This window comes from Triticum urartu, chromosome 5, assembly GCF_003073215.2.
Source record: "Triticum urartu cultivar G1812 chromosome 5, Tu2.1, whole genome shotgun sequence".
NCBI lineage: Eukaryota > Viridiplantae > Streptophyta > Magnoliopsida > Poales > Poaceae > Triticum > Triticum urartu.
Genome location: NC_053026.1, coordinates 575,568,727 through 575,582,319, shown reverse-complemented (window position 1 = coordinate 575,582,319; position 13,593 = coordinate 575,568,727). Strand labels below are relative to the sequence as shown.

The window sequence follows — 13,593 nt, the reverse complement described above, 5'->3', positions numbered from 1 at the left end:
TATGCTTCAGGTATCAAACAACTAAAAATGGATTAGTGATGTATACGTTCTTTCAATGTAATTAATGTACCTAAAGAAATTGATTGAGAATCAAACATGGGCTAAGAATGATGGGAATCATATAAAGAAAATCGTGCTACACTGCTAGTACTATATTGCTCATGGCTCGCTTGATTTCATTGGACTTTATCCTACCAATTTATAACAAACTGTCATGATTACATGAGTTATGTGACTAATTTGTTGGATGCTATCTTGAATGGAGCTTTGATAGGTCTTAACCCTGGAGTGAACTCCTGGAGATTCAAGTTGAAGCATGATCCCTTGCTGGTCAGGATCAGAACAAAGTCAAAATATATGACAGTCTTGGTCAATGGACAGAGTCCTTGATCTAACAGGATTTACAACTTATTATTTGATCAACTTATAAGGAAAATATTTACTGGTACACTCGTATGACTGTTGTGAGTCATGTAATGGTACCAAAAATCAGATTAGAACTTACATTATCATTATATATCATGGAAGGAATGTACAAAGGTCAGATTAGAAGTATATATCATGGAAGAAGAAGGGGCAGCGGTCTATACAAAACATCAAGGATGTACTAGAAAGTAGGAAGATGCAGATAATTTTGTTTCATCAGTATACTGCCACATCATATGTAAATATTAGAAACAGAAAACCAGTAACATTTTTTGTTTGATAAGCGTTTATATTATTTGAGGTACATATGATAATGCTGTACGATACACAGTAACTGATGCATAAGACCAGGACCAGAATCACGGCAGACACCACGCCCAGCAGTAGGCCAAGACCAGAATCACGGCAGACACCACACCAGCAGTAGGCCAAGACCAGAATCACCGCAAACACCACACCCGCCGGAGAAACAGAATCATAGCAAAGAATAACACCCAGCATTCGTCAAACACCCATTATTCGTCCTGAGGCTCAAGCAAGTTGCTTGCCGAGTCCCTGGATGCAGCAGCGGAGACAATCCACAATACTATGCGGACATACTGCCTCAATCAGACTGCATATGCTTCCATCCGCGATATTGTACCCCTGAATCTGGCCACCACAATCGCGTCCCAGGTAGATGGTATCAGCAGCGACAGAGGGGTAAGCAGCCTCAGCTGGTACAGAAATTGAGCGGCACATGCCCATGAACACGGCGCGCCCGTTGAAGCCCTTGGCTGGGGCCAGGACCCCAGCTTCCAAATCCACTCTGTAAGCATCATAACTCCTGCCATACTCGCCGTCCAGGCTTAGCGCTCGGTGCACCAGCATCAACTCCCCGCCATTGTCCACCAGGTGAAGGCTGTGCGCCATCCGGTAGAAATCAAATGAGTCGCTCCGGTCAGCGACCAACTGGAGCCGGGGCGGCTGCTGATCCGAGCTGGTCGTCAGCACCATGACGCCCCTGTAGTTGGCGCAGTAGAAGCGCCCCGCAAAAGGCAAAACCGAATTCATGTATTCCTTGTCGACCATGGTCCAACTCTCATCGCCGGGCTTAGCGACGACAAGCCCCCTGGGATCAAAGAAATTGACTGCCACCATGGAGGCGTCGGCAACAAGACCCACGCCGGACACATTTATTGTTCTTCCTATCTCGACACCACATTGCCTGGACCGATGCTGCCCTGGTCTCAGGAGAGCGGTCATCGGCGGAAGGTCGGTGAGCTGCCGCGTGAGCGGGTTAAGCAGGCGGACAACCAGGGTGGACTTGAGGAGCAGGAGGAGGAGGCCTTCTGGGGTGAGCGCGAGCAACGTGTGCTCCGCGAACTCCGGGAGGTCCATCCGTATGCACTCGCCTGTAGACACATTAAGCAAGCGATGTCGGCGGGGCCTGGCAAGCGCCTTGTCAAGCATGATCCACTTGCGGGGCAGGAAGCGGCCGTCCAGGCCGCCGGCGCACGGGTCCGGCGAGCACCGCCGCCACGGCCGGCACACGGCGCGGAAGCGGACATAGTCGGCCACGTCGCTGGCGAGGGCAAGCTCGGCGATCAGGCCGGCGGGCCCGTCCCCGATGTTCGCCCAGTCACGGACGGGATCCACGTCGATGGCCACCGAGTATTTTCGCTTGCGTCCAGCTGATTGGGTGTGGGATCGGATGTTGGAGGAAGGGCAGGGGCGGCGCGGATCGCGAAGGGCCCTCGGTCGGATAGCCGCCCGCCGGGAGGAGATCTGGGCTCCGGAGGTCCCCGCCACCACTGCTTGTCCTCTGACTGCGCCGCCGGCAGAAACCGACGGGATTAGGGTTAGTCCGGCGTGGGGGGACGCAGATCAGATCAGAAGCGGCGGCGGCCTGGATGGGAGTGGGATTTCCCTTTTCTTTCCCCTTTTGTGTGGATGATGAGTGGATAGGCTGGCGGCGGTGGATGCTGAAGCAGAGAGCGACGGCGGCAGTGTGTGCGGGAGCGGAGATTGGCGGCGGAGGCGGTGCTCGAACGGGAGGCGGTGTCGGTTGGTGCTCGTGCGGGAGAGGAGGTGTACGGGAGCGGGATGGCGTCGTCTTGGGGTGGGATGGGTGGCGGCGCGGAGGTCGGACGGGGGCCGGAGGGAGGAGGCGGCGCCGGAGCACTGGAGCGTGTGTGTCAGGGGAACAGGGAAAGATTTTCTTTTCTTCTTTTTAATAAAGACACCCAAAGACATCTTAAATCTGATTAATATTGAGGATGTAAAGACAAGTACAATGAATAGACAGAACTACCCGTATACAAAATAAAATGAATCTGACTAGCCAACTTCCGGACGCCCATTTGTAATAGTGAGCGCTCTCCTAAAAAAGAAAGGAGTAGTTGTGCGTGATCAGGACAACCGAAAAAAAAAACATCCATACGCACGCCTTTCACCCACGCCCACGCCTGGTCCCTACCCACGCGCCTCCTGGTCCGTTCCCAGCACCAACGCGTTCTGGCCAACGTCTCCCTCATCCCGTCTGGTTCCCATCTTCTTCCTCTCACGTTACGACCCTCTGTCTTTCTTGACAAGCAAGCCCACGCCTGAACCTTCTTCCTCCTAATCAGACCCGAAGAACCAGGCAAAGCTTCCTCATCCATGGCATCTTAAATCAAGGTAAGCAACCCCCCCCCCCCTCCCCCGCGCAAAAAAAAACCTCGTCCCCCTCTCTTCCTTGATCTTGTACAACCCTCTCCCCCTTAATCAACCACCCAAAAACCTACCATGGTTAAACATCAAGAGAGGTTTTGTTCTTGATTTGCCAAAACTATGATGAAATAAAGGTGAAGAAAAAACACCGTACAAACTGAGCAACTACGAGCCACAGGTAACAAAGGAAAAAATCTAAGTAACTTCCTCAATATATGGTTTAGAGTTGCCTGCAAAAAAATGCGCAACTAATCCTCCAATTATAGGCAACTCTATTGCGTGGATGGAGCAACTGCAAAGTAGAGAAAAGGGATGCACATCCATTGTGTAGCTTGACGCATCTACTAAAAAAAAAGCAAGTCTGGTACTAAATGAGTGCGTGGAAGTGGACATTTTATTTGCGTGGAGTCATGGGCTGATGTGGACGGGTGTATTTGTGATGCTTTTTTTAACACCGTATAATTAAAGTCGCTCATATATATGAGCATATACTCATCTCTATGAATGCACATACGCATCACCATCCCTATGAGCATCTCCGAAAGACTGAGCCGACATAGCATTTTAAGATTTTATGAAGTCGCCATAGATGCCTCGCAGTTGATGAAAACATCTCCTTATACTGAACGAATATCGTCAAAAGCTTGAAAAATTCAGGAATAATGCAAGCATCAATGTCAAGTCTATGACTTGGATCCTGGTAGGCTAGGGATACTACTGTCCTACTAACTAATCACAGATGGTTCGCTATTCTGATACTTTATTAACTTAGGATAGGTGGGGGTACATATAGACAATTGTATTTATATACGGTATGTCATTGTCCTAAGTCGATACTGAACGGTATGAAGATGCAGTTTATTCATCGTGAGAGCTTCTAATATAACCGGGCTCGCAGCGACTCTTTGAACATCGCCTGCAGGACACTGGCCAGCTCAGTAACCATGTGGCCTCGTCACATTGGTGTTAAGTTTTTCTACTTTGTTTATAAATGGCATTTCCTATTTGGCGCCACAAGCGCCAGTTAACGTGAATTTTTGTTAACTGGCGCCTGTGGCGTTCGTAAATGGGCCGATCCATCTAGGCGCCGGTTGAATATTTGTTTTTTATAATTCTATGGACTCTTTTGAATATCGATGAACTTTTTTTAGATTTCAATATTTTTTTTCAGATTGATGAACTTTTTTGAATATCGATGAACTTTTTTGAAAATGGATGAACTTTTTTTATTTATGATTTTTCTTTTCAGTTCGATGAACTTTTCATAAATAATTGAACTTTTTTTGAATTTCTATGAAATTTTTTCAATTTGAATGAACTTTTTTCTAAATAGACGAACCTTTTTTAAAGACGTTAACTTTTTTTCAAATGGTTGAACATTTTTTCTTTAAATCTGTAAACCTTTTGTGATTTCATATTTTTGCAGCGGCCGACCCATGCCCATGCTTGCAGCGCTGCAGGCGCCGGATCGTTAACGGGCACCTGCAGTGCTGCATAGGAGCTCCATTTCCTATTTGGACACCGATAACAACCGTTTAGTATTATATACCCCCTCCAGCGCGAACGGTAAGCCCGTCACAGTGAACGTGCTTAGTGGGCCATAAAAAAGCCCAATTTTCGTTGTGGCACGCTAATAGGCCTAAAAACCATACATAAAGCTGCCATTGATAAATTAATAAACTGGCCAAACACGCCAATGGTCTCATTAGGCCCGAACGGGGGATCCAGTTTTGGTCCCAGATTCGAGTATCCTCTCCCGTTCCAATCCTCCGAATCAAGCCCTGTTCTAGAGCTCCTCTCCCTTCCATAATAGATCTCCAGATTTGCGAGGGCCGACCGCCTAGCTCGACTTCAAGAAAGGACGAAGCAGGGAAATACTTAGCTTGCAATTTCCTGGCACTTAATGTAGAGGGAGTTTGTATAATTCGCCATGCTTGTCTAGCCAGTAAAGAGAGGTTAAAGAGATCAATATCTCGAAAGCTAAGTCCTCCCAAATACTTTGGTTTAGTACATATATCCCATGATATCCAGCATGGTTTCCTCTTCCCTCTTTTACTCCCCCACCAGAACTGCCTGATCAGTGAAGTGATACTTTCACAAATACCTCTTGGGAACCTGAAACACGACATAGAATATACGGGTATAGCCTGAGCCACGACCTTGATTAACACCTTCTTCCCCGCATATGACAATAGTTTCTCCATCCACCCTTTAATTTTCTCCCATACCCTGTCCTTTAGGTACTTGAAAGTACCATTTTTTGCACGCCCGACATCCGTTGGCATACCTAGATACCGATCACTAAGCTGCTCATCATGGACTTGCAAAGTGTTTTTGATCCCATCCCTTGTCACCTGCGGACATCCTTTACTAAAGAAAATTGACGACTTCTCATTATTCACTCGTTGCCCCGATGCATTGCAGTATGTGTCCAACAAGTTTGATACCACTACTGCCCCTTCTGTACTCGCCTTGAACAGCAACAGGCTATCATCAGCGAAGAGCAAGTGGTTAACAACCGGAGCTGTCGGTGCCACCTGGACTCCCGTGGATAGACCAGCACGTGTTGTCGAACTAATTGACCCGAGCTCGGCAAAGTGGAACGAGGACAGGGTCCGCGCGACTTTTTTGCCAGTGGATGCAACTGTGATACTCAAAATCCCGTTGTGTACTAGAAGGGTTGACGATTTCTGGGCATGGGGAGAAGATGAACAGGGTGTTTTTTCAGTGAGGTCAGTGTACAAATTTTTGCTGAAACTGAAACTGCAAGGAGAAGCACTACTGCAGCCGGTCGGAGGACACTCAAACGAGGCAGAAGAGGAATCGGCTTGGACCTCATTGTGGCACATTAAGGTTCCATCTAAAATCAAGGTATTCTTATGGAGGCTATGCCACGAATCAATTCCAACAGCCGGGGTGCTACACCACCGGAATATGTCTACTACGAGTGGGTGCGCTTTTTGTTCTGCGCAAGATGACTGGAAGCATGCACTAGTAGATTGTGTGATGGCTAGGAGTGTTTGGTCACTTTGTTCGGAGGAGACAGTGGAGACAATGCTTGGTAATCTCTCCTTAGATGCAAAGAACTGGATATTCACAATGCATGAATCGTTGCCGCAGGCAGAATTTACACGGATGGTGATGACTCTATGGTCAGTCTGGCGAGCAAGAAGGAGGGCTATACACGAAGAGATCTTTGACAGTCCGTTTAGTACTAACTCTTTCATAACCTCCTTTTTGAGGGACCTGGAGATGTTAGATAAAGGAGCGGGTAGAGGTACAAACCGAGCCAGCATTAGACAACACACATTGTTGCCCCCGCCCGAGGTGTTGGGGAACGTAGCAGAAATTCAAAATTTTCTACGCAACACCAAGATCAATCTATGGAGTAATCTAGCAACGAGGAAGGAGAGTGCATCTACATACCCTTGTAGATCGCTAAGCGGAAGCGTTCAAGTGAACGGGGTTGATAGAGTCATACTCGTCGTGATCCAAATCACCGATGATCCTAGTGCCGAACGGACGGCACCTCCGCGTTCAACACACATGCAGCCCGGTGACGTCTCCCATGCCTTGATCCAGCAAGAAGAGAGGGAGAGATTGGGAAGACTCCGTCCAGCAGCAGCACGACGACGTGGTGGTGGTGGAGGAGTGTGGTACTCCAGCAGGACTTCGCCAAGCTCCGCAAGAGACGAGGAGGAGAGAGGTAGGGCTGCGCCGGGGAGAGGTCAAAACTCCTCTGTTGGCAGCCCCAAAGTCCTCAAGTATATATAGGGGAGAGGGAGGGGGGTGCACCCCCTTTAGGGTTTCCACCCCAAGGGGTGCGGCAGCTCCAAACCCATCTAGGGTGGCGGCCAAGGGGGGAAGAGGGGGAAACTTGCCCCCCAAGATAGGTGGAGGCGCCCCCTCCCCAAACCCTAGGCGCCTTGGGCCCTTGTGGGGGGGCGCACCAGCCCACCTGGGGCTGGTCCCCTCCCACACTTGGCCCATGCAGCCCTCCGGGGCTGGTGGTCCCACTTGATGGACCACCGGGACCCTCCCGGTGGTCCCGGTAAATTACCGATAAAACTCGAAACTTTTTCGGTGACCAAAACAGGACTTCCCATATATAATTCTTTACCTCCGGACCATTCCGGAACTCCTCGTGACATCCGGGATCTCATCCGGGACTCCGAACAACATTCGGTAACCACATACAAACTTCCTTTATAACCCTATCGTCATCGAACTTTAAGTGTGTAGACCCTACGGGTTCGGGAACCATGCAGAAATGACCGAGACGTTCTCCGGTCAATAACCAACAGCGGGATCTGGATACCCATGTTGGTTCCCACATGTTCCACGATGATCTCGTCGGATGAACCACGATGTCGAGGATTCAATCAATCTCGTATTCAATTCCCTTTGTCCAGCGGTATTGTACTTGCTCGAGATTCGATCGTCGGTATCCCGATACCTTGTTCAATCTCGTTACCGGCAAGTCTCTTTACTCGTTCCGTAACACATCATCCCGTGATCAACTCCTTGATCACATTGTGCACATTATGATGATGTCCTACCGAGTGGGCCCAGAGATACATCTCCGTCACACGGAGTGACAAATCCCAGTCTCGATTCGTGCCAACCCAACAGACACTTTCGGAGATACCCGTAGTGCACCTTTATAGCCACCCAGTTACGTTGTGACGTTTGGCACACCCAAAGCATTCCTACGGTATCCGGGAGTTGCACAATCTCATGGTCTAAGGAAATGATACTTGACATTAGAAAAACTTTAGCAAACGAACTACACGATCTTGTGCTAGGCTTAGGATTGGGTCTTGTCCATCACATCATTCTCCTAATGATGTGATCCCGTTATCAACGACATCCAATGTACATGGTGGTCAGGAAACCGTAACCATCTATTGATCAACGAGCTAGTCAACTAGAGGCTTACTAGGGACATGGTGTTGTCTATGTATCCACACATGTATCTGAGTTTCCTAACAATACAATTCTAGTATGGATAATAAACGATTATCATGAACAAGGAAATATGATAATAACTAATTTATTATTGCCTCTAGGGCATATTTCCAACAGTCTCCCACTTGCACCAGAGTCAATAATCCAGTTCACATCGCTATGTGATTAACACTCAAGGTCACATCCTCATGTGACTAACACCCAAAGAGTTCTGGGTTTGATAATGTTATGCTTGTGAGAGAGGTTTCAGTCAACGGGTCTGCAACATTCAGATCCGTATGTACTTTGCAAATTTCTATGTCATCTTGTAGATGCAGCTACTACGCTATATTTGGAGCCATTTCAAATAACTGTTCTACTTGGAGCTATTCTAAATTGTTGCTCCATTATACGTATTCAGTATCTCTACTCAGAGCTATCCGGATAGGTGTTAAGCTTGCATCGACGTAACTCTTTACGTCGAACTCTTTATCACCTTCATAACCGAGAAACATATCCTTATTCCTCTAAGGATAAATTAGACCGCTATCTGGTGATCTACTCCTAGATCACCTTTGTACCCTCTTGCCAGACATGTGGCAAGGCACACATTAGGTGCGGTACTCAGCATGGCATACCGTATAGAGCCTATGACAAAAGCATAGGGGACGACCTTCGTCCTTCCTCTTTCTTCTGCCGTGGTCGAGCTTTAATTCTTAACTTCATACCTTACAACTCAGGCAAGAACTCCTTCTTTGACTGATCCATCTTGAACACCTTCAAGATCATGTCAAGGTATGTGCTCATTTGAAAGTACCATTAAGCGTTTTGATCTATCCTTATAGATCTTGATGCTCAATGTTCAAGTAGCTTAATCCAGGCTTTCCATTGAAAAACACTCTCCAAATAACCCTATATGCTTTCCAGAAATTCTACATCATTTCTGATCAACAATATGTCAACAACATATACTCATCAGAAATTCTATTGTGCTCCCACTCACTTCTTTGGAAATACAAATTTCTCATAAACTTTGTATAAACCCAAAATCTTTGATCATCTCATCAAAGCATACATTCCAACTCCGAGATACTTACTCCAGTCCTTAGAAGGATTGCTGGAGCTTTGCATACTTGTTAGCATCTTTCAGGATTGACAAAACCTTCCGGTTGTATCACATACAACCTTTCCTCAAGAAAATCGTCGAGGAAACAATGTTTTGACATCCTATCTGCAAGATTTCATAAATAATGCAGTAATCGCTAATATAATTCTAACAGACTCTTAGCATCGCTACGAGTGAGAAAGTCTCATCGTAGTCAACTCCTTGAACTTGTCGGAAAACATCTTAACGACAAGTCGAGCTTTCTTAATGGTGATACTTACCATCATTGTCCGTCTTCCTTTTAAAATCCATATGTACCTAACAGCCTTACGACAATCAAGTAGTTCTTCCAAAGTCTACACTTTGTTTTCATATATGGATCCTCTCTCGGATTATATGGCCTCGAGCCATTTTGGAATCCAGGCCCACCATCGCTTCTCCATAGCTCGTAGGTTCATTGTTGTCTAGCAAAATGACTTCCAAGACAGGATTACGTACCACTCTGAAGTAGTACGCATCCTTGTCATCCCACGAGGTTTGGTAGTGACTTGATCTGAAGTTTCATGATCACTATCATAAGCTTCCACTTCAATTGGTGTAGGTGCCACAGGAACAACTCCCTGTGCCCTGCCACACACTAGTTGAAGAGACGGTTCAATAACCTCATCAAGTCTCCACCATCCTCCCACTCAATTCTTTTGAGAGAAACTTTTCCTCGAGAAAGGACCCGATTCTAGAAACAATCCCTTATTGTTTTCGGATCTAAGACAGGAGGTATACCCAACTGTTTTGGGTGTCCTATGAAGATGCATTTATCCGCTTTGGGTTCGAGCTTATCAGCCTGAAACTTTTCACATAAGCGTAGCAGCCCCAAACCTTTTAACAAATGACAACTTAGGTTTCTCTAAACCATAATTCATACGGTGTCATCTCATCGGAATTACGTGGTGCCCTATTTAAAGTGAATGTGGTTGTCTATAATGCCTAACCCATAAACTATCGTGGTAATTTGATAAGAGACATCATGGTATGCATCATATCCAATAGGGTGCAGTTATGATGTTCGGACACACCATCATACTATGGTGTTTCAGGCCGTATTAGTTGTGAAACAATTTTCACAATGTCTTAATTCTTTGCCAAACTCGTAATTCAGATATTCATCTCTATGATCATATCATAGATATTTTATCCTCTTGTCACGACGACCTTTCAACTTCACCCTGAAATTACTTGAACCTTTCAATAATTCAGACTCGTGATTCATCAAGTAAATATACTCAACATCTACTCAAATCATCTGTGAAGTAAGAACATAACGATATCCACTACACGCCTCAGCACTCATTGGACCGCACACATCAAAATGTATTACTTCCAACAAGTTGCTTTCTAGTTTCATTTTACTGAAAACGAGGCTTTCAGTCATCTTGCCCATGTGGTATGATTTGTCTCAAGTGATTCAAAATCAAGTGAGTCCAAACGGTCCATTTGCATGGAGTTTCTTCATGCATATACACCAATAGACATGGTTCGCATGTCTCAAACTTTTCAAAAACGAGTGAGCCCAAAGATCCATCAACATGGAGCTTCTTCATGCGTTTTATACCGATATGACTTACGTGGCAGTGCCACAAGTAGGTGGTACTATCATTACTATCTTATATCTTTTGGCATGAACATGTGTATCACTACGATCAAGATTCAATAAATCATTCATTTTAGGTGCAAGACCATTAAGGTATTATTCAAATAAACAGAGTAACCATTATTCTCCTTAAATGAATAACCGTATTGCGGTAGACATAATCCAATCATGTCTATGATCAACGCAAATACCAATCTCGATGGTAGAGGGAGCGTGCAATGCTTGATCACATCAAGCTTGGAAAAAAAAACTTCCAACACATATCGCCAGCTCACCTTTAGCTAGTCTCCGTTTACTCCGCAGCCTTTTATTTCGAGTTACTAACACTTAGCAACCGAACCGGTATCTAATACCATGGTGCTACTAGGAGTACTAGTAAAGTACACATTAACACAATGTATATCCAATATACTTCTATCGACCTTGCCAGCCTTCTCATCTACCAAGTATCTAGGGTAATTCTGCTCCAGTGGCTGTTCCCCTTATTACAGAAGCACTTAGTTTCGGGTTTGGGTTCAACCTTGGGTTTCTTCACTAGAGCAGCAGCTGAATTGCCGTTTCATGAAGTATCCCTTCTTGCCCTTGCCCTTCTTGAAACTAGTGGTTTCACCAACCATCAACAATTGATGCTCCTTCTTAATTTCTACTTTTGTGGTGTCAAACATCGCGAATATCTCAAGGATCATCATATATGTCCTTGATATATTATAGTTCATCACGAAGCTCTAGCAGCTTGGTGGTAATGACTTCGGAGAAACATCACTATCTCATCTGGAAGATCAACTCCCACTCGATTCAAATGATTGTTGTACTTAGACAATCTGAGCACAAGCTCAACAATTGAGCTTTTCTCCCTTAGTTTGCAGGCTAAGAAAATCGTCGGAGGTCTTATACCTCTTGACGTGGGCACGAGCCTGAAATCCCAATTTCATCCCTCGAAACATCTCATATGTTTCGCGATGTTTCAAAAACGTCTTCGGTGCCTCAACTCTAAACCGTTTAACTGAACTATCATGTAGTTATCAAAACGTGTATGTCAGATGTTCGCAACATCCACAGACGACGTTCAAGGTTCAGCACACTGAGCGGTGCATTAAGGACATAAGCCTTCTATGAAGCAATGAGGACAATCCTCAGTTTACGGACCTAGTCCGCATAATTTCTACTATCAACTTTCAACTAAATTTTCTCTAGGAACATATCTAAACAGTAGAACTGAGGCGCGAGCTACGACATAATTTGCGAAGACCTTTTGACTATGTTCAGGATAATTAAGTTCATCTTATGAACTCCCACTCAGATAGACATCCCTCTAGTCATCTAAGTGATTACATGATCTGAGTCAACTAGGCCGTGTCCGATCATCATGTGAGACGGACTAGTCATCATCGGTGAACATGTTCATGTTGATCGTATCTACCATACGACTCATGCTCGACCTTTCGGTCTCTTGTGTTCCGAGGCCATGTCTGTACATCCTAGGCTCGTCAAGTAACCTAAGTGTTTCGCGTGTGTAAATCTGTCTTACACCCGTTGTATGTGAACGTTAGAATCTATCACACCCGATCATCACGTGGTGCTTCGAAACGACGAACCTTCACAACGGTGCACAGTTAGAGGGAACACTTTCTTAAAATTATTGCGAGGGATCATCTTATTTAAGCTACCATCATTCTAAGCAAATAAGATGTAAAAACATGATAAACATCACATGCAATCAAATAGTGACATGATATGGCCATCATCACTTCGCTCCTTTTGATCTCCATCTTCGGGGCTCCATGATCATCATCGTCACCGGCATGACACCATGATCTCCATCATCATGATCTTCATCATCGTGTCTTCATTAAGTTGTCTCGCCAACTATTACTTCTACTACTACAGCTAACGGTTAGCAATAAAGTAAAGTAATTACATGACGTTTATGTTGACACGCAGGTCATAAATAAATTAAGACAACTCCTATGGCTCCTGCCGGTTGTCATACTCATCGACATGCAAGTCGTGATTCCTATTACAAGAACATGATCATCTCATACATCACATATATCATTCATCACATCCTTTGGCCATATCACATCACAAAACACTTGCTGCAAAAACAAGTTAGACGTCCTCTAATTGTTGTTGCAAGTTTTTACGTGGCTGCTATAGGTTGCTAGCAAGAACGTTTCTTACCTACGCCAAAACCACAACGTGAATTGCCAATTTCTATTTACCCTTCATAAGGACCCTGTTCATCGAATCTGATCCGACTAAAGTGGGAGAGATAGACACCCGCCAGCCACCTTATGCAACTAGTGCATGTCAGTCGGTGGAACCGGTCTCACGTAAGCGTACGTGTAAGGTTGGTCCGGGCCGCTTCATCCCACAATGCCGCCGAATCAAGATAAGACTAGTAACGGCAAGTAAATTGACAAAATCGACGCCCACAACTACTTTGTGTTCTACTCGTGCATAGAAACTACGCATAGACCTAGCTCATGATGCCACTGTTGGGGAACATAGCAAAAATTCAAAATTTTCTACGCAATACCAAGATCAATCTATGGAGTAATCTAGCAACGAGGGAAGGAGAGTGCATCTACATACCCTTATAGATCGCTAAGCGGAAGCGTTCAAGTGAACGGGGTTGATGGAGTCATACTCGTTGTGATCCAAATCACCGATGATCCTAGTGCCGAACGGACGGCACCTCCGCGTTCAACACACATGCAACCCGGTGACGTCTCCCATGCCTTGATCCAGCAAAAAGAGAGGGAGAGGTTGGGAA

General features: G+C 45.5%; 1 protein-coding gene across 1 annotated transcript; it reads right to left on the bottom strand.

Moving 5' to 3' along the window:
- Positions 1 to 665: 665 nt before the first annotated feature.
- LOC125507420 lies at positions 666 to 2,292 on the bottom strand (the record flags this gene model as incomplete). The annotated part of the gene is made up of 1 exon (XM_048672000.1): positions 666 to 2,292. A coding segment is annotated over one exon (1,335 nt), but the record flags the coding sequence as incomplete, so codon positions are not given.
- Positions 2,293 to 13,593: the final 11,301 nt, after the last annotated feature.